Below are 24,676 nucleotides of genomic sequence, written 5' to 3'. Positions count from 1 at the left end.
TTGTATATAGTGTAAAATGTGGTATAAAACTCAATTTTCTGGTCATCCTCTGGGATCATTGAAATTGAGGGGAAGCAACTGTTATAGTCTGTTACACGCTAGGGCCTTATTAATAGAATTTTGAAGGTGTGTGTGTATATACATATATATATTTATATATATATAAAATTTTATGTTAATACGTTTCTTACATTTGTTGTACTGTCTCAGTTTCAAGGCCATTACCAATGTTTTTTTAATGATGTGCTAATGGTGGCGTAAGGGGGCTATGCCATGGGTAAATAGCAGCTTGTTCCTCTTCTCATGTTGTTTCCATCCTACATCTGCTGTTGGGGCTCGGAATCGCATGTTCGCGGCGAGCATGCTAATTTCGCCAAAGGTTCCGCTGTATATTAATTTAAGTTGCAGTCTCTGCTCTAGAAGATGACACCACTAGCATTTTGATTAAGGATTTTATACATGAGGAAATTTTCATTATCTTAGTTCCTGGCGATCTCCCAGGATTGGTCGGGATCCTGACCTGCAGCTGTGTCTTGGAGTGTCGGGATAAATGCTCCTGTATTAAAGTGCGACCTGCGCTGTTTTCTCTGTTACATGAGCAATTAATGGGCCCTTTTCCTCCAGGGAAAGGCAGGGCTCTTCATAGCAATAATAAAGAATTGAACATAGGTAACCAGATTTGGCTCATTTTTCCCCAGGAAGCCCCCTGATAGATTCATAACAGCTTCCTCTGTGATTAGAGCTGGTGATTGCTTTCTAACAATCATGAGTGGCATCAAAGTACAGTTTGCACAAATACTATTCCAAGTAGGCCAAGAGCTCCAGTATGTTTAATTCAAGGAAGGCTCTTTAATGTTCATGGGCATGGGGGCATATTTAGATTCATTAATTAATTAATAAACATTCTCATTTGCATACATTTATATATCAATAAGGTTCTCTTCATGCTGGTGATTACTCAAAAAAAAAAAAAAATCATAAAATGTTACACAAAAAATAGGATGTGTTCAGAAGTAGGTGATTATTAATATTATCCTTGGTATCGTTAGTATTTTTTTCTCTCTTTTTTCATTTGTTTTCCATGAATCATTAGCCCTCTAGTGGAGCAAGAAGGAAGCACTGTTTATATGGAAAGATATTCCTTATCACTTGTCATCTCAATGCCACGGCAAAAGCCTGAAATGTTTTAATAAACATCAGTTCATTGCCCCCCACATCTACATGACTCTTTTCAACATCGTCTGCCCCTTAAGCAGCGAAATCTCCATGTGGAAGTTGACACGTTATGTACATAAGACAGGAGAAACAGGGGCAAGACTGTCTATTTATGCCTCAGCCCCCTTGACAAAAATTGAGCTGACATCTTGGTGTTCTCTCCACGGAGGAAGAAGCTGTTTTTTGAGGATGCTTACATGCCTAGTCTGTGTGGATTCTTATTATTCCTAGATCGCCCTCTTTGAAACTTGTGTCCTAGCAAGACAAGCCAAACTACGGGTGTCAGTTTCCTTCACAACAACTATCGCTCCCTCGATTCCTTTGGAAACGCGAGTCCTTTTGCATTTCCCCCACTGTCACTTTTGTAGTGTACTTTATGGTATCTGTGAATTCACGCTGTGCTTTACCCCAGCGATGTTTTCTCTCCCCTCGCTCTACCCTTCTGATAATTCCCTCTCCTCTTTTTTTTGACTGTCACCTCATTGTTTCCCTGTCAAATTCCCGGAGAAATAATCAGAGCATTTTCAAATAAAAAAATATCACCTTTAACTAAATTACAGATGTTGCTAATACCCCACGACCCCACCCCACCCCACCCTACTCCTTGTTTTTTCCCTCTTCTTTTCTCTAACAATAGTGGTGGTGGTTGAATGTAGATAAAACTCAGTTTCTGATCATTTTCCCACCAGGGTGGAAATCCTCTGTCTAAGTTGCGCACAGAGAGTCATTTGTGTTGTGATGATGTCACGGACCTGACCTGTTTCTCTCCCACAAAAGCTAAGGTATCACTAGCTGGGCAAACACAATACCTATTCAACGAGGTTGCTTTGCTGCTGTAGCCTTTCGAACAATGTTATTATTTGTTTCAGCATTATAAAGCCAGAGTTTTGTAGGAAACCCAACAGACAAAACCTTTATCTGGGAATGTGGTGGGCGTATAATCCTTTTCCATTAGCGTTTCACTGCTTCCCCCCCCCCCACCCCCCCACCCCACAGGAAAAGGACAGTATGTTTGCAGGGTCAAAAAGGAGACATATTCTTTCTTAACAAGATGCACTTTATTCTGTGTCGGAAAGGGAGGGGACATGCCCTATATAAACTACTGAAAACAAAACGGTCAGGTTTCCCAAATTCCAGCAATTATCGATTCTACCAATCGTAACGTATACTATAATTAACACGTCACAAACGGTTATTGTTCATAACTGACCGTTTTTTGGAGTGTGCTTGCCAACCCCACATTCGAAGCTGGACACACATCGCACTTGTGCGAACAAATAACAACGGCGTTAACCTATTACGCGTTTGCTTATTAGAATTCACAGGCTTTTCGGTCCGCAATATGAGAGAAGATCAGGCGCCCGTCTTGCCGTGTATAAGCACACTATCTGTGTGTGTGACTCCGTGTGTATGATTCATTCCAGAGCAGTTTTAGTCCTCATAAAATATTCATTTTGGTTGTGCAGGGCCCTGTAATTGCCATCTCTCACCCTGAATTATTTATACCTCGCACAGACTGACAAAGCTTTGCCATACGGCCCTAGATGAATCAGAAACAAGCATCTTTGCTGCCAACAGCATTATAGTTTCACAAAATATGGCACTCACGTCATTCCCCGGCCTGCCTCGTCTCTGAATCCGGCTCCTCTTAATTTGCCGTGTTATCATTACCTCGCCGTTGTCTTAGCCTCTTAGCCGTAACCTCTTAACTTCTAAGTAGTGACCCCTCTCACACACATTACAGCCCTCTCTGTGCTTGAGAGAACTAATGTGTCCTTTTTTATGCTTGATAACTGTCCGACGCTTGTTCTCACTCGAAGGGCATATATTATACATTAGAAATAAAATGATGCAAATAGTGGAGAAATGGACCCCCACCACCAACACTACCCCCCCCCCCCCCCCAACACACACACACACACACACACACACACAGAGCCACACTCCATGCCCCCCCCTCTTCCTGATCGCTGCAACACAACCTCTAGCCGCCCCATCCGAAGGAGAGCCGCAGCGATCAGTCTGGATCAAGTGGCTTGTCAGGGAGCACAAAAAAAGAAAGGGGGGGAGAAAAAAAATAGAAAAAGGAGTCTGGTCGTGCCGCTGTCCAGCTGAGCCACACCGGCTGCATCTGGTTATGCTTGATCAGTCCAAGGTGCGAGGCGGAAACCCCGGTGTATGGCCTCCTTTGTGGAAGGCCCCCGCCGTTCCAGGCACCCCACTCGCAACATCCCTAAATGCTGCCATTCATGCAGGCCGGCCCGGTCCACCGGCTGCTTATCTTCCCTATCACTGTCTTAGGCGAGGTGGTGACTGGTATTTCCTCCAGCCTCAGTCCCAAACCCTGACCGACAGTCAGCGCTACATACTCCACGGCATGAAAAATAAACCAGGCCTCAGCTTCGGAGCCCCGCTGGGCTAGCTGGAAAAATATTACTACGAGCGTTGAACTGACCTTTATTTATTTTAAGCACTTTGCTTTATTGTCCGGTAGTCCGGTAGCTAGTATATCTTTCCCACCTGCAATGTGTTCCAGACTGTTTTTGATAGTCTGAAACACATGAGGGTACAACAACAATACTACTGCTACTACTACTTCTACTACTACTACTGTTCCTACTACTACCACCTACCATTATCCTCTATTACTACTACTAGTACTACTACTGCTACTGTTAGTGCCACTGCCACTACTATTACTACTAGTACTACTACTACTATTGCTTTTGCTAGTGCTACTGCTTGTGCTGCTACTACTACTACTGATACTGCTAGTGCTAATACTACTACTACTACTACTACTACTACTACTGCTACTGCTAGTACTACTACTACTACCAATAATAATAATAATAATAATAATAATAATATGTAATTTCTGTTTGAGTAGTTTGAGTTTACTCAACAATAATATTAGTGATTATTCTGCTAAAAGATAATATATTCATGATTTGTTGTCAGAAACAAAAATATTTCCAAATGGCAGTTGCTTGGCATAGAGACAAATTGTAGGAAGTAGTTATTTCGGTGCAGTCTCACTGCCGGGTCTGTAGGCCCATTTTTCTTGTGTTTGTTGATGGGTAATGAAGTTAGGACTCGACACACATGTGCCCCTCTCATTACGCTGCATTACCTACATTACAACTAATAATTGCCACTCAGAACTCTGCTCACATTAATCATTTATAATGTTTTAATATGTTTTTAATCAGCATTGGAATGGCTGCAGAGCCAGGAACTAGACTAGGTGTACATTAGCATGTTTTGTGATCTCTGGCCTAATTTGAAATGTTTTTTTATTTTTTATGAATAATTAAAATCCGCAATGATGGCAGTTCCTAATTAAAGCGGTCTTGAAAGAATCTGGCAACGTGTGAATTTTAGATGGTAAAAGAGAGGAAAAAAACAAACAAAAGAAAGATGGAGGTGGAATGATAAATCGAAGTGAGCGCTACCGAGCGGCTATGCGTGCCTAGTCGTTCTGAGCCCCACCTGGAAAATGCTCTTCTTAAATACGGAAATAGAGCGTACTCTGCCTCGGATCAAAGAGGAGGCTTTGGGGAACGGGGAGGAGAAAGGCCAATGGACGACAGGGTTTAAAAACAATAAGTTTCCATAAACACAATCGCTTAATCTCCCACACAACCTGTAAAACCCTCCCCAGAGCCCCGCAACAAGTCGGTAAGGGGTGAAGCTTTTCACCGTGAAGCAAGTGATGCTGGCATTTTTCTTAAATAAGGAGCTTCGTGATCAGAGCTGGCAAATAGAGCGGTGTCCAGGGGGAGAGAGAAAGCTGTTTTAATGAGCCTGCAGCCAAAGACAAAATGCAGACTGATTGACAGGTCGGGCTATCTGCTGGGGAAATAATGTCAACGCCACATTGCCCATTAGGAGGAGGGGAGAGGCGGTAAGGAGGGGGACAGGGAGGTGCTCCGCGCCGTAAATAAACCGCTTCATCCTTTTCGCTTCCTCTCTCTTTCCTCGCGTTTCATCCGCACTTGACTCCGTTTAAGCTGTTAACCTCGAATCGGGGCTGCGATCAGTAAACAGGCGCTAACAAAACGGTTCAAATGATGCCACATGCCTCGCAGTTTATTTTCCACCGCGTGTCAGGAGCATCACGCTTGTGTGCGTTGTACTTGGATTTCGTATATTCGCACTCCTTTTACATTCAATATAATCAGATTACATACGCACACACACACATACGCGCACACACAGGCACACACATGCACGCAGAGGCACACTCTCTCACACACACACACACACACACACACTCAGGTAACACAAAGCTGCAGTAGCTGTTAGATACTATATCAGGTGAAAAAGGAAGGCTTTCACAGCTCAGTTCCCCTCTGGTCCATCATATTGGATCTTTCTGCTCTTCCCTTAATAAGAATCATGGGTAATGTTAGGGATCATGGCATCTATAAGTGCTCTCTGACAGAAAACACTGCAAATAGCTGGGAGTAGAGCAGAGGGAGGGAAAAAAAAAAACATAATACAAAAATTGGGAGATAAGACCCTTTGGTGAAATGGAAGGCTCTGGAACCACTCTAGATTGGGAAAGGGTTAATTTTCTAAACTTAATAATGTTCGATAGCAAGGTATTTGTCAGGAGATAAAGAAGTGATAGGATCTGGGAAGTCGGTCCCTTGGCGATTGTAGTACAAATATTGTTAATGCGGTGTGGTTACTACCGCGAAAGCCAGCAAAATAGCTGCAGTGTGTTAGAGACAGAACCCGACATAGTCGAAAACAGGCTTCCCAGACAAAAGGCCAGAGATTGCTGAACTGGAAGTCAAACCCGGAATATTATTTAAAGAACCGGGCCCGGGCATCCGTTCTCTTGCAAGCCAGGAGAAACATTCAAGAAAATTCTCGAAGATTGCCATCACCGGAGCATTTATTATTTGTTTTAGGAGGGAAGGTGACTCCAGTTTGTGTTTTGGGTGGTAGGGGGCGGGGTAGGGGGCGGTTCCTATTTGTGTTTGCACAGATGAAAATGGGGAAACCTGTGCCTTGGCGAACAACCATCTGGTTCCCGGCGTAAAAACGGTCTCAGGAACCACGATCCCAGACGCCCGTTCCCAAGCTGCCACGACATCAAACGCACACCAATTTAATAAGACCAGTGTTACAGCAATTTGTCATGCCGTATTTGAAGAATAAATCAGCCTAATGGAGCACTGTTTTTTTTAAACCGCCGTCTCCTACCGACCCTTAAGAACGTGAACCGTGAGGGGAAACCAGCCAATGGCGGGAGAGTCGGGGAAGGGAGGAGGACCTGACATTAAGACCCGAGCATTTTGGAAATCCAATATGTATTGACCTGTGTACTATCTCAGTTCAGAGATCTGATGTCAGCAGAATGTAGCCTTGTATAGGAAGCGCTCATTACAGGATTTCTGAGGGAAGCACATTGTCTGTGAAGCAGCGGGGCCTGATCGGCTAGGATTGCTGGGTAATCAATACGGCCAGCGACTGATGGCCTGCCCGGAGAGGCGCACAGCTGCGGCCAGCTCTTTCAGCGCCCGGGCGGTAATTAGCGAGGGCCGCGGCTAGGCACCGCGCTGACCGCCACACCCACCAATCACGGCGCGGCCTTTTACGTCACATGGATGAGATTTCACCCATCTGCTGCTGTTTTTTTTTTTTTTTTTTTAGGGAGGTGGGGGGGGGGGAGTTTCTCTCTTTCTGACAGCCATTTTTTCATCTTGGAATAAAAAAAAAAGACTCCTCGACGCGGTTTGGCGAGGGGGGGAGGAGAGAGGAAGCGAATTTTCTGGCGGCGGTAATGTGCCGCTAATTTGCTGTCCTACATTCTGATAAGCAACCTTCCGCGAGGTGACGATAACGCGGGCGCCCGCGCCGCAAAGTCAAGTAAAGGGCCCCTCTCCTCAATATCATTTAGTACCAAAATACATTTAGCGCAGCACATTTTCGCCCCGGCTCGGCGGCCGGACGCGGCTAGTGCTCGGCGAACGGCACGTGAGCGCCGTGACTTATTATTCCTGGTTCACCTCCCACGCGCCCCTGCTCCTCTCCTTCCCTCCGCCATTAGAATAATAGAGACGTCCTGTATCTATTCCCCACTCTGCCTCCGCATTAAATGAAGGATAAAAAAAGGAAAGATAAAGAAAGGGGGAGAGAGAGAGAGAGAGAGAGAGAGCGGGCCTGGGAAGAGGAACCCCTCCGCCAATTACCGCGGACTCTGACACGGGAACCGCTCCCCTCCTCTTCATCTTTGTTTGTGTTTTTTTTTTTATTTCTTTTTCTTTTTCGGGATGAATGGAGGGGGAATAAAAGGGAGGGAGAGAGAAAGAGCGCGGTTTGTCTTTGACTACGAGCGTAAAACGATCCTGTGATCTAATGAGTATAGATAAGAGGGCATTATGGACCTCAAATTACACCCAAAAAAAAAAGAAGGGAAAAGTTCCCCCCTTCCCCTCGGTTACGGGGCCTGTGAAGTCGGCGAGGTTTTAAAAACCGTCAAGCCCTTCGCCTTTCTAAAGAGTCGGCCGATTTTTTTTTCTCTCTCCTTTGACCAGAGGGGAAGAAATCATTATTGGATGATTAGTGGCATCAGTTAGGTGAGAAAGAGCGGGATCAAGCGCGGGAGAGAAGACCAGTGGTATTAATTACCCGGGTCTGGTCGGTGGGATAATTTCATCAGCGCTTTGTCGACGGGTAAGTTGCGGCCCTGCGATGAAAGCAAACTTCTCGGGGAACCCGGAGACATCAGAGGGTGGAACCGGTGGCGTGAATTACGTGCATCTGCTCAGCCCCTTCCCTGACAAACCAAATTCTCTTCTCTTGTAATTGATAACTGCCTGGGCCAATTATTTCACACATTACAATACTCAGAGGTCCTTTCCCCCTGCTTTTCCAGTGCTGTAATTAGCTATGCTAATATCCCTTTTATTGGCCCTAATATTGTTCAACACCTTTTGCCATCCCGAAAGCCACAAGAGCCCAGTGGCCTGTCAGAATTGCTGATTATTGAGAAGGATAGCTTTAATCAAACATAATTGCAGTTAATTTTTTTTTCCCCTGTTCTCCTTTGCCAACATCTAATGCCACAGACTCCTTGATATTCCATTAAATTACAATTAAACGCCCTCCTTTGTTTCTGATCGTCCTGAACAACACCACAAAGTTCTGTAGCCATTTAAACAGAGAGCTGTTCGGTCATAATTGCTTCCAGGCTCACAAAGGGCCAATTTGCCTGATACCCATGCAGAATTTAAACAGCTCCTAATGTAATGGGTATTACACTGGAGTCTAAGACTACAATTAAAATTATTTTCATCAGATAGCAGCAAATCTCTGGTTAATCAACTTCATAAAAGTAAATAGAAATGAACTAAACATGCAGCAATTGAGCCGACTTCAAATTAGCGGCTCTTTGTGTTTGTGCGACGTAGCTTATACGCGGGCGAAAACGGGGGCACGACGGCGTTTCGTCGACGTTCCAGAACGAACGGCTCGATGCGGGAGTGGCAGCGCCTTACAAGGGCACCACACAGCTTGGGTAAAGCCAATGTAAGGTTACAAATTATAACTTGTAACATAATTTGTAGCATTTAATTAATTAACTATTAATAAACAAATTCATTATTTTTTCAAAGAAAATGATATGGCGTGTTCTCTGGTCATTCGCTGAATTTGTTTGTATTGTCATTTCCAGACTGGCCCTTCAAAGACTGGGCTCAAAAAAAAGACAAAAAAAATAGGGAGAGGCCTACAAAGAGAGATGTAGACCTCTTGTCTCGCAACGAGAAACCAGAGACCGTTCTACAGTCTGTTTGGCTCCTTCCCCTACAGTGTTGGGCTGCTGGAGCCTGCTATGTAGCAGAGGAGGCTGTTTGTTAGCAAGATCCCTCCACTCTGCCTAAGAGAAGCAAGTAAATAAAGGCCGTATTTCAAGCTTGATTTACTCTGATACCTGCTGTGAGAGATTATGACTCTTCGGGGAAATAAAGTCAGGCTCGGGGAATTAGTGGATATAATGGTCATTTTGATAATGGTCCGACGGATGCTTCCGAAAACATACTGTACACAATTAAGCATAATGCACTAATGACAGGGCGGGAATTTTTATTGCCTCTCCGCAAATCGGTGACAGATCTGCGTTCCGGGGTGGGGGGAAGGGGGGGGGGGGGGTTCGGGGACGAGTTTATCGATGGGGCGAGCCAAAGATTTTCTGACACGGCGGGAAGGCATTCCGCGTGTCGCGCGGCTCCCTCTCCTCGGCGGGTGGTGAGGGTGGGGGGGAGGACCCGCGGAGTCCGGGAGGAGGCGTATAAATGACCGGCAGGGCTGGCGAGAGGCGGAGAGGGTCAGGGGTGCCATTCCACGTTTTGATTTATAGAGCCGGCCAAGAACCCTTCTGAGATGCTTCAAAATGGCAAAAGGAAATACACGAAGGAGAACAAAAAAATGTCCGGCTCCAGAACAGAGCCTCTGTAGTACTCTCTCAGAAATAAAGTGACAGCGGAGGTACATTTCTGTTCCTCAAATTTCCCAAATGTACTCTGAAAGTACAGTAATGTTCTCTTCGGGTACAAATAAGTACATTTTCCAAGGAAAAAAGGTACAAATTAATTATATATTGCTGGCTAGGGGTACAATTGTATGTACCCAGGGTGGCACCCCAGCGACAAGCATTTGTACATTTTTTGGTTCTATTTGTACCTGTCTGAGAGAGTACAGCTGAGAAAAGAATGTATCTTAACTTAAAGAATAGCAACTTCGATATTTATATTAATCTAGCACCAAGTTTCTGTTCTATAGGAAAAGAAAATGCACACATGATGCTCCCAACCTATATGTGGACTAGGAAATTGCCCAATTCATATTTTGTTGTAACACATGCATATGTTCATGAACACATATGTGCAGTTCAACTGCAGTTCAACTATATTTACACTTGCTACAGTTGTCTGTGCCTGGCTACTTAAGAGCATTTGAGAGGAGAGTGAACGTGATACAGATGAGGTGATAGTCCTAATGTTAGAAAGCCTGCAAAACGTTCAGTTGTGAATAACCTGGGTTCACACAGATAGGAAAGCCAGTTGAACAGCTCTCTGCTTGCTCTTGTCTCACTGCTTCCTGGAATTGAATGCTCCATTGAAAGGGGGTGTATTTCATGGGACACCTGCTGTATGAGTCTTAAAAAAAACACACACACCTGCACTTGCACACACACACAGACACATGCATACGCACATATACACATACACACAAATGCGCACACAGAAACTAGCCACATGCACACACATATACACACAAATACAGAAATTGTATGTGTGAACAAATGTATATAAACACAAAACCACATCTCACACACACAGAAACCCACCACACATATACGCACATGTACACATAGGCTTCACATGAGCATACACACAGACTCACACACATGTGTACAAACCCACTACGCACATACATACACACATATACACACCAAGGCTTCACATGAACACACACACACGCACACTCACAAATACACCATACATACAAAGACTTCACACTCACACACACTCGCACACCCAAACCCACCATACACACACAAAGGCTTCACACGAACAAACACAGGAACACACGAGGCACACACACACACACACCGGGCTCCTCCCTCGTGAGAGCTGTCAGACCTGGGAGCAGAGAACGGCCGTGTAGCCAAGATGCCCTCCTTTGGATCTTGCAGACATGACATTTGTTCAGAAGATTAGCCAGGTTGTAATTTGTGGCGTAATTGCCCGGCGCGGAGGTCCCAGAAGCGGGACCCTAATTGCCTGACAGGACTATAAGTTTGCGGCCGCGCTCTCACCTTGTTAGGTCCCTTCTTCCTGATGCTCTTCAAATGAGGCCCGGACTCAGGTGCACCTAATCTGCCTCGCTATTCAACACGCCGGCTTTAATTGCGGGGTAGCCGTTAGGGAAAAATAGATGGGTGGAATATCAAGTGACTTCCTGTATGTTGACGGCAGATGGGTGTTAAGAAGGGCCTGGCGAACCCTGTACGTCAGGTTAGGGGGGTGGGGCGAATGTTTTTCGCCGCGTACTACCGTACGCCCGCTTCTCAGGGCGGCCTTTTTACCCTCGTCACTTTTCGAAATGACAGCCGGGCGGGCTGCTAATGTGGGCGTTTGAGCATTTAAGAAAAAATAAAAAGGACAGTTGATGGGCCGGTGGATGTTTCTGCTTGACGACTCGCGGCGTTCATGTTTAATGCAATGAGCGTTAATTTATTTAAATATGTGTGAGGCGCGGATGTAAATGAAGCGTGCGGTATTATTGTTGGGGTGACCTTGGTTTGCGGCGTGTGTCGGGGATGTGTTTAGTGTCAGCCGACGGCGCTCCGTCCTGGTGTTTCGTCCCCAGGTTGTGATGGAAATGATGGAATGATGCGCTGTCTCGGTCGTTTGTGCTTCATTGGCTGGTTGCGGAAGGGCCTGATGCTAACGTGCTAACGTGCGCTCTGTGTCTTGTGCTCTCTTGCAGGTTCTTTTTGAAATTCTTCCTCAAGTGCAATCAGAACTGCCTGAAGAATGCAGGAAACCCCAGAGACATGCGCAGATTCCAGGTAAATTGACGCCCTGCAAAGTCACTTTCGCTTTTTTTCTCAGCTCTGTGTGGCGGCGTCCCGCTCACACAGATGTACAAACACACACACAGACACGCACACGTACATGTGCATATGCACACACTTATGCACCCACATGCGTGTGTACACACACACAAGCATATGTGCGCATAGACAGAAACATACGAACATGCGCACGCAGACTCTCACACTCATATACACACACACACACAGACATGTGCAAACACACACATACACACACTCGCACACAAACATACAGACATGTCCACAAACACATACACACACTCGCACACAAACATACAGACATGTGCACACACACATACACACACGTGCACACAGGTACACACGCGCACGCTCACACTCACACACACACACACACACACATACACACACAAACATACAGACATGTGCACACACATACACACTCACACAAACATACATACATGTGCACACACACACACACACGTGCACACGTGCCCCTCTGACCCTCTCCCTACCTCTCTCCGTCCTCTCTCAATCTCTCTCCTCCTCCACCCAAATCTCTGTTTATTCCAAGGAAAAAAGCATTAAGTAGACTGATGGGGGCTCCCGCCATTCCTCTGGGAAGATGCTTTGCAGATATATTTAAACAGGCCAGACAGGGTGGGATGGGCAGCCCCAGTGCCACTGAGGGGTCTCCTGAGAGAGAGCTGTGCAGCTGTTTTGTTGTTTTTCATATTCACAGCCCATTCTCAGGCAGCGCTGTGGGCTTCTGAGCATGCTCAGAGAGCAGGCGGCTGGACAAGGAGCATTCAGCACTATATATCTCACTGAGAGAACTGCACTTACCTACCAACCAGTCCCGCTCTCCCTTACAATGCACACACACACACACGCACAGCCAGAGTGATTTTTCAAAAACGAAACGTGACGAAAAATGTAGTGTGACAAGGACAGCATTTTTTGTATATGAGAGGGGGAACGTAATTGTGTTTGAAACGGCGAGAAAGATTTAAGTGGCACGTAACAGAAGTGTAAATGCCGGCGCGAATTGGCCGCGAAGGGACGCATCTGGGAGGGTTACCGCACGTGCGTACGGGAACGCGTGAAAGTTATTTTGATAGCACACAGCCGGCGTTGATCTTTGAGCAAGCCAGTCCTACTGCCTCCTGTCCCTCTCCAGCTGACTGCTCTCTCTCCCTCTCCCTCTCTCTCCCTCTCTCCCTCTGTTTCTCTCTGTCTCCCTCTCTCTGTCTCCCTCTCTCTCCCTCTCTCTCCCTCTTTCTCCCTCTGTTTCTCTCTCTCTCCCTCTCTCTCCCTGTTTCTCTCTCTCCCTCTCTCTCTCTCCTTCTCTCTCCCTCTCTCTCCCTCTTTCTCCCTCTGTTTCTCTCTCTCTCCCTCTCTTTCTCCCTCTCTTTCTCTCTCTCTCCCTCTCTCTGTCTCTCTCTCTCTATCTCCCTCTGTTTCTCTCTCTCTCCCTTGGTTTCTCCCTTTCTCCCTCCCTCCCTCTCTCTCTCCCCCTCCCTCCCTCCCTCTGTCTCTCTCTACCCTATGCCTCTCTCTCTCTCTCTGTCTCTCTCTGTATATAATATACTTCTCTATATAAAGATAGAGCTCCTTGAAAACAACCAAGCGTGGCTTTCATTTTTCATACACGGGGGCTGCGAGCGACATTGGTGATATTGATCCATGCGCCGAGTGCAGAAGGTCAAATCTGGACTGAGTGGAATCGTCCTCTTTGTCTCACCGATGACTAAAAGAACCATCAGTCACCACTGATCTCCCGCTCGACAATGGAGCCACCAGTCACCGGATAGGACTTCTCCAGGTCTCTTCAGCTAATCTCCCCGCCTCCCTGAAGGTTTAAGTGGACTTAACAGCGTGTCAGGGCCTCGATAGCGTCTTCAAAAGGACTCGCACCGCCTCAACACCTCGCCCAGGCGAAGCCGTGCCACTCCCCACCTGTTTTTTCCCCCCTCCGTAATCTTGCACAGCAATGGGAACTAGGATCCGTTAAAGGGTTCTTACATATTTTACAAACACGCCTTCCATGTTTAATCTTTTCACCCTTCTCTTGGTCCTTTTCTTTTTATTTCAGTTCTAAATGGCTGACTCAGACCGTTATGCCTTATATCTGTGGTGTTTTGTGTCTCCAAGTGGATTTGTGAATGAACTCAATATCTCAATCAACAATATACAATCTTTTGACAGAGGAGGGCTTTAATTTAAATGATATACTACTTATAAAAGTAAAACTAAGTACATTTATATGAAACAAAACCCAACTTAATTTATTATTATTAGTAGTAGTAGTAGTAGTAGTAGTAGTAGTACTATTATAGACCATGTGTCTTTGCGAAGTCGATGTAAAAGGAAGCACCATTTTGGCCTGCGCTCCCAGACGGCAGACGTTTCCAGGATAAATTTCACAGTTGCTCTGTCCTAGGTGTTTTGTTGGCAGGGTCGTGCGTTTTGCATGCCTCCCTCTCCACCGGCTACCACAGAGCAGCTGGAAGTCAGGGAAGGCCCTATCCATCATTTCCCCCCATGGCCCGACACTGAACCTGGACTCAAGAATGGAGCCCTTTCACACACGCACAAAAAAAAGGGCCCTGAATTCCACTGACATACCGGGGTCAATCGGCATCAGAACCATCCTGAGAGGGCTTACTCCCTCCTGATTGAAAACACTTTCACCATTCATGTGCCCCCCCCTCCCCCCCTATACCACCCTACCCCCCCTATACCACCCTACCCCCCCTCTCCACACCCTCCCATTCACATGCAAAGCCCCCTCATTAGCAGAACTTTAAATGTGACTGTAAAATTGACTGGAGAGGGAATGTTTACCAAACAGAAGGAAGGAGGCCGGCTAATTTGCTCCACAGTTTACGAGGCCCGGCGAAAAAAACCCCCGCAGCCACCCCGAGTTGAAAAGCGGCTCTCCAGTTCTCAAGTGAGCGGGATTAGATAAAGCGACTCATCGATATATCAATAGATCAATGGAAACGGTGGCGGCTAAAGTGAAACAGGGCCAGAGGTGAGGTTTTGAGAGCCTGTTAACTACTCCAGCAACACTTAACTTAACTGTATCAATGTGTTAGCATAAGCAGTGGACTACTTTTAAGAAGAAAACCATATATATATGGTTATATATATAAAATAACTTATACAACCCATTGAGATATCTGTTGCGTCTACTCTGGTGAACTCCAGTGGCAAAATTAATTCATTATTTTCACCGAACAATCGGAAGAACAAGGTGAAGAGGCAAGCTGGAGTTCAGATGTTGAAGTTTGCGCTTAGACGGAAACGCATTTGGTTTATACAGAGCTTTCCTGTAGCCGTGGATTTTATTTTCTCTCTGGGATCCTCTCTGAAAAGGTATTTGAAACTGTAAAGCACCTCGCGATTCCCAGTAGACCAGCTCCGGCCATTAGCAGCGGAGGCTAAAAGCTGACACGTTGGGGAGAGTAGGAGTTTTAATGGATGCTATTTTGTTTTGCTCTTCGGGTGTGAAAATGGACCATTTTGATTGGTTTGATATCATTTATAGTTTTAATAATACAAGACCTACGGGGATGCGTAGTGCACTACGATATGAAGGAACACACGAACCGTATGAACGACTCGTTGGGAAAATAAACCCGACGGTACAAAGGTCGCGCTTTTTACGCTTCGCTTTAAAAATGTGTTTTCACTTACGGTTTCAAAGGTGTAAAACGACAGAATAATTCTCGTTCGGAGCGCGCCTCACCTGAGAGGTGTTGCAAGGGAAAGAAACGCCGGCGTACACCAATAAGATCAGACTGCAGTGGTTGGGAGAGTCCCATTGGTGGCCACCACCCAGAATCTCCGTCTGTGTAGATGAATCTATTCATTAAATGTGCTTGGAGTAGCAGACTGTGTGGGGTCACTAGGGGGCTACTGTGTGTTTGTGTGTGCGAGTGTGTCTGTGTGTGTGCGGCCCTTGCACATGCGCTCGTGTGTTTGGTGCGCGTGTGTGTTAGCGTAAATATGTGCTTGTTGTGCAAAAGTGTGTTTGTGTGAAGCCTTCATGCGGGTGCCTGTATTTCTGTATCTCTGTGCGCGTATGTGTGTTGCATGTATGTGCGTTCATGTATTTTGTGTATGCGTGCTTGCTTCTCTGCGGTGCGGCTAGGGCGCGGGTGTCATGTTTACAGCTGAATCACAAACACACTCCCACACACAATAAAGCATTAATGGTGAGCAATTTTCCAACACTTAAATGTCTTCCCTGAAGAAACGGCCTTTTGGATGTGTTCAGCCGAACGCCTGCATCTGCCTGTGTAGCCAAGCCAGAGTGACCTAATGACCACTCTCCTCTCCGTGCTGCATCCTCTTCTTCTTCTTCTTCTTCTTCTTCTGTGTCTAGCTGTTTACAGATTCTCCAATAAAGAGTGGCTGCTTTCGCTCTCGTTGCAGGTTGTTGTATCCACAACCGTCAATGTGGACGGCCACGTGCTGGCTGTCTCGGACAACATGTTCGTACACAACAACTCCAAGCACGGCAGAAGGGCTCGACGTCTCGACCCTTCAGAAGGTACGGCTCCTTATCTGGAGAATGGTAGGCACATTTTACATGTCTTTTGATTTCTCACTTTTTCTATCTTCACTCCTTCATAGCCTACCTTTACTTTCTGTCTTTTTTTCCACCCCCCTCTCGACTGTTTTGTCACGTCTTCATTCATACCTCTGGGCGGTTATTTTTGGGAGAAGCCGGTCTAATTCGGGCTCCACTGCCCACTCCCCCTCCCTCTGCTAATCGTTTGTTTGAGGTATTCACCGGCCATGCATTTCCATTCCTTCACCAGATCATTCCATACTCCTGCCTGCTATTTTAGACCTAGCTATCCTTCTCCCTCTTCTTCTTATTCTTCTTCTATTTCTTCTTTTTCTTCTTCTATTTTCTTCTGATGATGTTATGATGATGATGATAATGATGATGCGTATTATTATTATTATTGATCATTATATTTATGTATTTTTGGCATTTGGTGTTGCACATAATAGCACACTGGTTATGGGTATGCACTTTACACTTTGCTGTACTTCGCTCTGGATAAGAGCGTCTGCCAAATGCCATTAATGTAATTAATGTAATAATAATAACTATAATAATAATACCAATGCTACTACTACTACCACTAATAATAATAATAATAATAATATTAATAATAATAATAATAATAATAATAATAATAATAAACACGTGTCATGTGCTAATAACAGCTATTGTTTCTAGGCTTTAATATAAAAAAACGTGTTATTTTTCACCGCGCAGTCCGATTGCATGACACAAAAATTGTGATTGAATGTGCAAAGAATTTGCTGTGAGATCAGTTTCCTGCTGCCTGGCCCTGCTGTTGCTCTGTATGAGAAAAGCAGCTCTAAACGTTTCCCCTCCAACTGATTCCATGTGATTGACCGATTGCCTGCTCGGCACAAAATGAGGGAAAAAAAAAAGAGGCTCGGTGAGGAAAAAAAAAGTTGGACGAGGAAGCCCTGGGAAATTCAAATGTAAAAAGCGCTAAACATAACCTCCTAACCTCTGTCTGCCTCCCTCCCCGTTCACTACAAAGGTTATGGAAAAATGGAGCAAGCCAGGCTGCATTAGTTATCTTTGCATAATGTGGTGAGGAAAATAAGGTTCCAGGGCCAATTACCTTTAAAACAACAAACCTATATATGTTTTCTTCTATTACACAACTTTCGGGCGTTAATTATTATATTACCCAGGCAATGATGATATTTAATTTTACACCAGGAAAAAGGCAAAGACAATTTATCATTTTCAAGCACTGGGGGGTAATGGAAGGGAGAGAGAGAGATAGAGAGAGCAAGCGAGAGAAAGCAAACTTGTTTGTTTTTTATTTTTTTCCTCTTCTTCTTTTTCTTAATAATGACTAAGCTGCCGAACAAAATATAATAATTAAAGGTTGCCCAGAGCTTTAAAGTCATTATGGCGTATGACGTATTGTTTGTCTCTCCACTCGTCGCTAGATGGTAGGTGTGTTTTGCTTAGCAACCGGCATTAATGAGGAGAGCAATTAAAGAGGTTGGGCCCTCTCCCCTTGCCTCCGCCGTCCCCCGGGACAGCCCGAGCGTCTGCGCTGGCTCCTCCCCCATCCCGCCACGTCCTCCCAGCCCAATCACACGGCCCCTTTCATCCATCTTTTTTCTTCCCTGGCCTGATGCGTCGGTTCATCCGCAGTCTGTGTCGTTTATCTCTATTTATTAGCTCCGTAACGCACACACAGCTGTACCTTATATTACTGCGCTGAGGCTCACCCGAGTAAACGCGCCCCTATATCCCGTATGCACACTGTATACGTTTAAAGTATGTATACGTGCGTATTCCCGACTGCGGTAAACGCAGGGACGCTTTCTGACGTATCGCGATGAAATTTGAGTCGTTTTTACAATCGTCACCCCTTCCTTACACGCCCACGCGTACGTAGTGACGCGCGTTCTCCGCCCTCGCGTACCTGCCCCTCCGTTCCGGTACGCGTCCGTTTAGTCTCGGAAGCGAAAAAGCCGGTGTCTGATCTCGGCGTGCCGGTGCGGAGCGCACATGAGCAGGATATACAGTAATAAAAACCGTAATGTCATCCACATCTGCCATGAAGCCCGCGCACCGCAGGTAGGCAAGGAGGTGTGCTTTAGATTAGCAACACATTCTTTGCAGGGAAAGTGCCCCGAAAAGTGAAAACTGCAGCTACGTGTCTGAGGGCTGCTTCCCTGCTCTCCCCTCACATTACTTTCCCTATCCGATCGCTCTATATTCAGTGGCAGGGGCACGCTGGCTCGCAGCTCCCGGACCAATTCCGAGTAAACTACCTCCCTCTTCTGCCGCGGCCCAGTGTTGAGACTGCCGCGGTGTTCAGAGCTCGCAGAACACAGCAAATTATTTACAGTTGTTGAATAGAATGCGCGGGCGGAGGTGCAAAATTTGTGGTTCATACCTTCACCGGAGCAGCATGGTAGAAATAATGTAAATGTCCTCAGGCGTACACCTCAGATATATGCACGAACGTGAACGAGCACACATACACAGACACACACACATACGCACACATGTGCTCACGCATAGCACACACACAAACGCAGTAGGATGCACACACACACCCACCCTCACACACATACAGACATACACACTCTTTGTCACACTTTTTTTTATCACACAGACACACAACATACACACAGACAAAACTACAGTAGGATGTACACACACATGCAGACACACAGATATACACCCTAATATATTTACACCCACGCACACACACCCACACACAAACACAGTAGCATACACCCACACTCATAGACATACACAAAACAAAAACACAACACACAAACACAGTAGCATACACACACACCCCCCCCCACGCATACACACACCCACACACAAACACAGTAGCATACACACACCCCCCCACGCACACACACACACACCCACACACACACAGTAGCATACACCTACACTCATAGACATACACATATTTACACACATACACACAACAAAAACACAACACACAAACGCAGTAGCCTACACACATGCAGACACACATACATACATACACACAGATATACACACTAATATGTTTATATACAGACACACACACACATCCCCACACCCACACGCACATTCACACACACACATCCCCGCACCCACACCCACACGCACGCTCACACACATACGCGCACGCTAGCGCTCGCAGACAGCCCCGGACACGCACGCGCTCCCTCTCATCTGGCGCGTAGTTCATAAAGCGCTCCTCCAGCAGAGGCAGCAGTCTCAGCTCAGCCCAGGCCTCCTGCAAAGCCCCCTCTCAGAACAGGGCCCGCAGCGTGGAAGTCATTTGCATGCCAAGTGCCTGTAATGCTGTTAGGTTTATGCAATAAAGACAACTGAATCCAGGCTGCGGGGTTTTAGCGAGTTAAAGGGAACAGATGGCCCGAGGAGAGGTAAAAGGTATAATCCCATCAGCTGCGGTATCAGCCCGCCATCTGGACACGCGAAGCACAATTACAAGACATTTTAGCAGGCAGAACAAAGGAGCGTTCACCAGGCAAGATGAGACCTGTTTGAGTGTCTCAATATTGCTGACGGGGAGAAAGGTGACAAATGCTGCCACGCTCGCCGGGAAGAGGGAGAAGCGCGAGGAAACGGCGCCTCAGACTTTCACCTCGAACGGTGTTTTGTAAATAATACACAAGGGGGCTCGCAAGTCCGCCGGCTCTCCCTCTCTCCCCCACCCCCCACCCCACCCCACCCCCCCCCGGCTGCTCTTCGACCAGCCACTCCAAGCACAAAGGGTCCGTCAAACAAAAGCCTCCCGATTTATCCGGAGTGTGATGAGCAATATTAAGACGACCGCGCGGCACTCCGCGAGCATGATAATGAGAGATATCAAAGCGCTACGGCAGGCGTGCCACGCTGTAGCTTAGGTAACAAACAAACTGTCGACGGAGACAACATCTGTTTTTACTCTGCGGAGAATACGTAAATAGATACAAATAAGTAAATGAATATACGGTGTACCGCGTTGACGTGGGAACTGACCTTCGTTTGGCAGACTTTTCCCGCATTTTGTGTCCGCTGCAGTTAGATTTAGTGTATTTGTTTTTACAAACAAACAAATCGAACACAGGAAAAGGGAGAAGCGGAAATGTTTGGTCGAAAGACCGAACAGGAAGGCCCACGAATCCCCGCCAAAAAAGGCGACCGCTTCGTAAACTTTGCCGCCGCGCTAGGCCCGGCCCGGCCCCCGTGACGCTTCCGTCTCCATCCGCCCTCTCCGATTTCCATCATCTGCTCGAGCGCGTCGCGCGCGTATATCATTAGACGGCTAACGCTGTCTGTGTAATTCGGTTCGCCATGGCTCCTATTGAACACATGTTCCTCTTCTGCATGTGCATTGAAATGTATGCAAATTTCGGGGGCAGAAGGGAGATGGCTCACGGCTCAGACGCCCGCGATAAGGGCCGCGTCGCGGTTCTTCTGTTGGGAGGCGCCGCGAATTCCGAGGCAATGTGCGGTGGTCTCAGGCCCCAGCTGCCAACCGGCCCCTCCCGTGCCCGACCGCATCCCCCCCCCCCCCCCCCCTCCTCCCCTCCCACACCCCCCTACCCACAAACCCCCTCAACCCCCCCCCCCCCCCAACCCCCCTCACCGACACAAAGTAAATTTGTTTACTGTAATTTTTGGTGAATTATTCGCTATAATTGGCAGTACTGATGAAGGTCACTCCCTTTGAGGAGCCATGTCTGTCTTTAGAGAGTTGATCCTTTTCAAACGCTCTGCCTGCAATTAAGAAAAGCAAATGTCACTCGCAAGCCTCAGAAATGAAAATTTGTATGAACTTATTAGCATGAAGTCAACAGCACTAGTTAAGGGCAGGCTCCTGGTGTGTGTGCTCTGGGCCTCTGCTGCACTGGGGAGATGCACACGGAATGAGCAAATATAACCTCCACTAGTCCAACATTAAAGCAAACAAAGAGAGGTAGCTTGTCTGAAGTGTTCTACACAACAATAGCTAATGGTGATTAACTAGACCTGGCTGTCTGCGATAGCTGTAGCAGAGGCCTGCTCTGGAAGATTTTGGTCTGAAATATTAAATAACGTGAACTTTCGTTTAGACAAATGTATTTATTTTTTAATTCCACAATTTCCAGTGCAATTCCAAGACATTATATGTACTAAATGTATTATTATTACTATTATTTTTTATTGTCATTATTATTTAAAAACGCCCTCCTAAGTAATATGGCCTTATAATATATTTCACGTTCTCATAATTTAGGTATTTTTTTTATTCATGTTTCTTTAATGTGATCAATAACGAGTGTATTGTACAGGGAAACTAGCTGCATATTGAAGAGCATTCAAGAAAAAAAATCAACTCAGATGAATGAAATGATCTCAGATGCAGTTAATGGAACAGTCCCGATTATACTAAAAGGCTGTAGAGATTGCAAAAACGTCAGCGCTGAATTATTTAGGAGGCAATGGGGGCGGCACACCTAAAAGCGCAACTGTGCTGCTCTCTACTATGTCAACAACAACAATAAGACCAATGGGAAGGCAATGAAGAAAAATGGAAGATTCCGGAAAAGGATTTTTTAAAAAAGCCCAGAGCGGTTAATTTAAAGGTTGAACTCGGGACGCGGCGATCCTCTGAAGTCTCCCACCAGCGTGGAGAAACGGGAGTTTAGCGGTAATAGCGAGCGAGCACATCTTCAGTGTCTGCTCCTTTTGTACAAGAGCTGCCGTACAAAAGCCCATCAAAGCCGGTGAAATAGGTCTCTCAACGGAATGTTAAAAGAAGCGTCTGATCAAAGCAGAGACCAAAGCGGTCTGCGCGGGGGCCACAGAGGGGCTTCTGGGAGCCCGGGGTCCTCCTCCCGCGCAGCGGCCCGTCCGTACCGCCGCCCCACGCAGCCCGCTCGTCGCCGTAACGACTCGCGCCCCCGAGACGGAGCTGGGTCAAGCTCGCGGCTCACGGACGCATGTCGACAAACAACATTAAACCCCGCACCTCCGACGGAAGTATTAATATAACGCTTCTGATTTCCTTTTTTTTCAGTTGTGTTTCGTCCACGAAAGCCTTATCGGCGTACAAAAGCGCTAATTGCGGGGCGACGGGGGGAAAGCGAAGTTCTGGACCAAAGGACGAAGTTTGCGGATGAGGAGGCCCGACCCAATTAGCCGCGCGCGAGAAATCGAAAAAAGCGCCGCGCTTTCGCCCCCTCCGCCTTCCCTGCTCAACCTTTTGATTGACTCTTGCTTAGATCTGTAAAGCAAAGCAGATAAATCGACATGCCACACGCACGCACTGCTTAATCATTCGTAATAGCCGTATTTTCCCTGACACGCAATTTGCGACATCAAGCCATTCTTCTTGCGCGCTCGTGCACGCCTGCCCGGACTACCGTCGCGGTTTAAAACATTAAGCGTTTTCGCTTTAAGCATGCGAGCCCACTGATGTATTATGGTGCTTTTTGCGCCTGGTCAGACAATCATTCATGCTCTCTGATTGTTGTGCTCGTGCCTTGTCACTGGAGGAGAAACCTGCCGTGCAGAAATCGAGGTCCTAAATTCTCCCTTTTTCTGCCTTGTACAAGCAGCTACCCCGTGCATAAAAGCCATCAGCCCCAGCGAAGGATGGACCACAGGCGGAGCCACTGTCATCATCATCGGGGACAACTTCTTCGACGGCTTGCAAGTCGTGTTCGGGACGATGCTGGTATGGAGCGAGGTACGTAGCCGGCCGTCGAAAACGCCGCTCTGCAGTGAAGGATTTTCTCAGCCTGTATGTGTAGCATGTCTGTGACTTGTCACGTGTAATGAATTGTTTAGCTTGGAATACAAATTCTATCAGTCTGAAATTCGTTCTCTGTACTTAGTTGCATGATTAAGCAGATAAGCAAAGGGTACAGTTTGCAGGCAGCATTAGAATGCTCGTGAAACCGGTGAAAAGCCAGGCGGTCTCTGGATGCAATTGGACAATTAGTGTTGAAATATTACAGGAGAGAAAGCACACAGAGACATATGGAGGCAATTTACGCGTGAACGATGCCCTCTGGCCTTTTCTTCCAAAAAAGGGAAAAAAAGTCAAGGGCTGTTTACAGACATTTTTCTCCAAAACCAGAGAACCTCGAGACCCAAATTCACGATAGGAGAGTTCTGAGACGACAGGATAATTTAGATTACTTTTTTTAGCAATTAAGCCAAACTACCCGGCCATGTTGCCATCGGCTTTGCGATCGCCGTTTACTCCGGATTGTTCTTTCAGCTGATTACGCCCCACGCCATCCGGGTACAGACCCCGCCCCGACACATCCCGGGCGTGGTGGAGGTCACCCTCTCCTACAAGTCGAAGCAGTTCTGCAAAGGGGCGCCCGGGCGATTCGTCTACACCGGTAGGGCTCCTTCTCTCCGTTCCTCCCTCCTCCTCCCCCTCGCTCCCTCGTTCAGGGGTCTTTTTCCCCCTCCTTCACGCTCTGCTAAGCGCTGGCCCACCCAGCTGTTCGAATGACGCTGGACTCGGAGGGCTGTAAAATGTGTGAGAGCAGAATGTCCAAAGGTGCAACGAGGGGGCCCTTCTCCTGCAACCCGATCCCTCCCCAAAGCCACCACGCAGGGGGGATAACCTGCCAGGTTTTGTTAATCTCAAACTATTACACCGAGTCACGTGACCTTGTGCGAGACCTCCCCCATTTTGTTTAATCAAAGCTACTTTATTCAGACATGCCCAGACGTTTTCCTTGACGTGTTGGAGAAATGAGTTTGCGTGTGTAAAACTGAGGGAGTTTTTTGAGAGCGTGAGTGTGGTCAAGGTAGTGTCTTGAAGAGAGGAAGCAGGAGCTTATCTGTTGACTGGGATGGAGGGAGTGTCATCGGATTGGGGGTGGGGGAGGGAGGGAGGTTTAAGCCGGTCTGACCTGGAAGCTTCCCCCCGATCCAAAATTGATGAGGACAATGAGATAATCATCAGGAATTACTTTCACTCCCCTGAAAAGTGAGACCCGGGCCACCAGTGTGGCCCACCCCCATATAAAGGGAGGAGCCAGTACCCCCCAAAACCCCCCCAATCGAGGCAGCTGTTTCCCATCACGTCCTCACCAAGCCTGCAGTCTGGCATGGCACTCTAACATTTAACCTCCCCAGCAGGAGCGGAGCAGAGGCCAACAAGGCACCGGGATAATGAAACAAGAGTGGAGTGTGCTGTGTAAAGCCTTAGGAAGGTATATAAGTTAAGACATTAATGGCTTATATACAACCCTATAAAAGTGCCAAATCTCTAAGAATGGAGGCCATTAGTCACACATACTAAGGGGATTGGGATG

General features: G+C 46.8%; 1 protein-coding gene across 12 annotated transcripts in view; it reads left to right on the top strand.

The window, feature by feature from the left end:
- Positions 1-24,676, top strand: part of ebf3a (EBF transcription factor 3a) — a 91,800-nt gene that overhangs the window by 43,057 nt on the left and 24,067 nt on the right. For 6 of the 12 annotated variants that reach the window (XM_061227147.1, XM_061227121.1, XM_061227103.1 and 3 more), the window contains exons 7-10: positions 11,725-11,806; positions 16,253-16,370; positions 22,952-23,085; positions 23,623-23,749. In XM_061227147.1, coding sequence (XP_061083131.1) covers positions 11,725-11,806; positions 16,253-16,370; positions 22,952-23,085; positions 23,623-23,749 — 461 coding nt within the window. Of the gene's footprint in view, positions 1-11,724; positions 11,807-16,252; positions 16,395-22,951; positions 23,086-23,622; positions 23,750-24,676 lie in introns of all 12 variants that reach the window. The other 6 variants (XM_061227139.1, XM_061227111.1, XM_061227088.1 and 3 more) reach the window with 2 other exon arrangements.

Source organism: Conger conger, chromosome 2 (assembly GCF_963514075.1).
Source record: "Conger conger chromosome 2, fConCon1.1, whole genome shotgun sequence".
NCBI classification, from domain to species: domain Eukaryota; kingdom Metazoa; phylum Chordata; class Actinopteri; order Anguilliformes; family Congridae; genus Conger; species Conger conger.
Note: the sequence above shows the minus strand (reverse complement) of the source record. Positions and strands in the feature narration are given on the sequence as shown.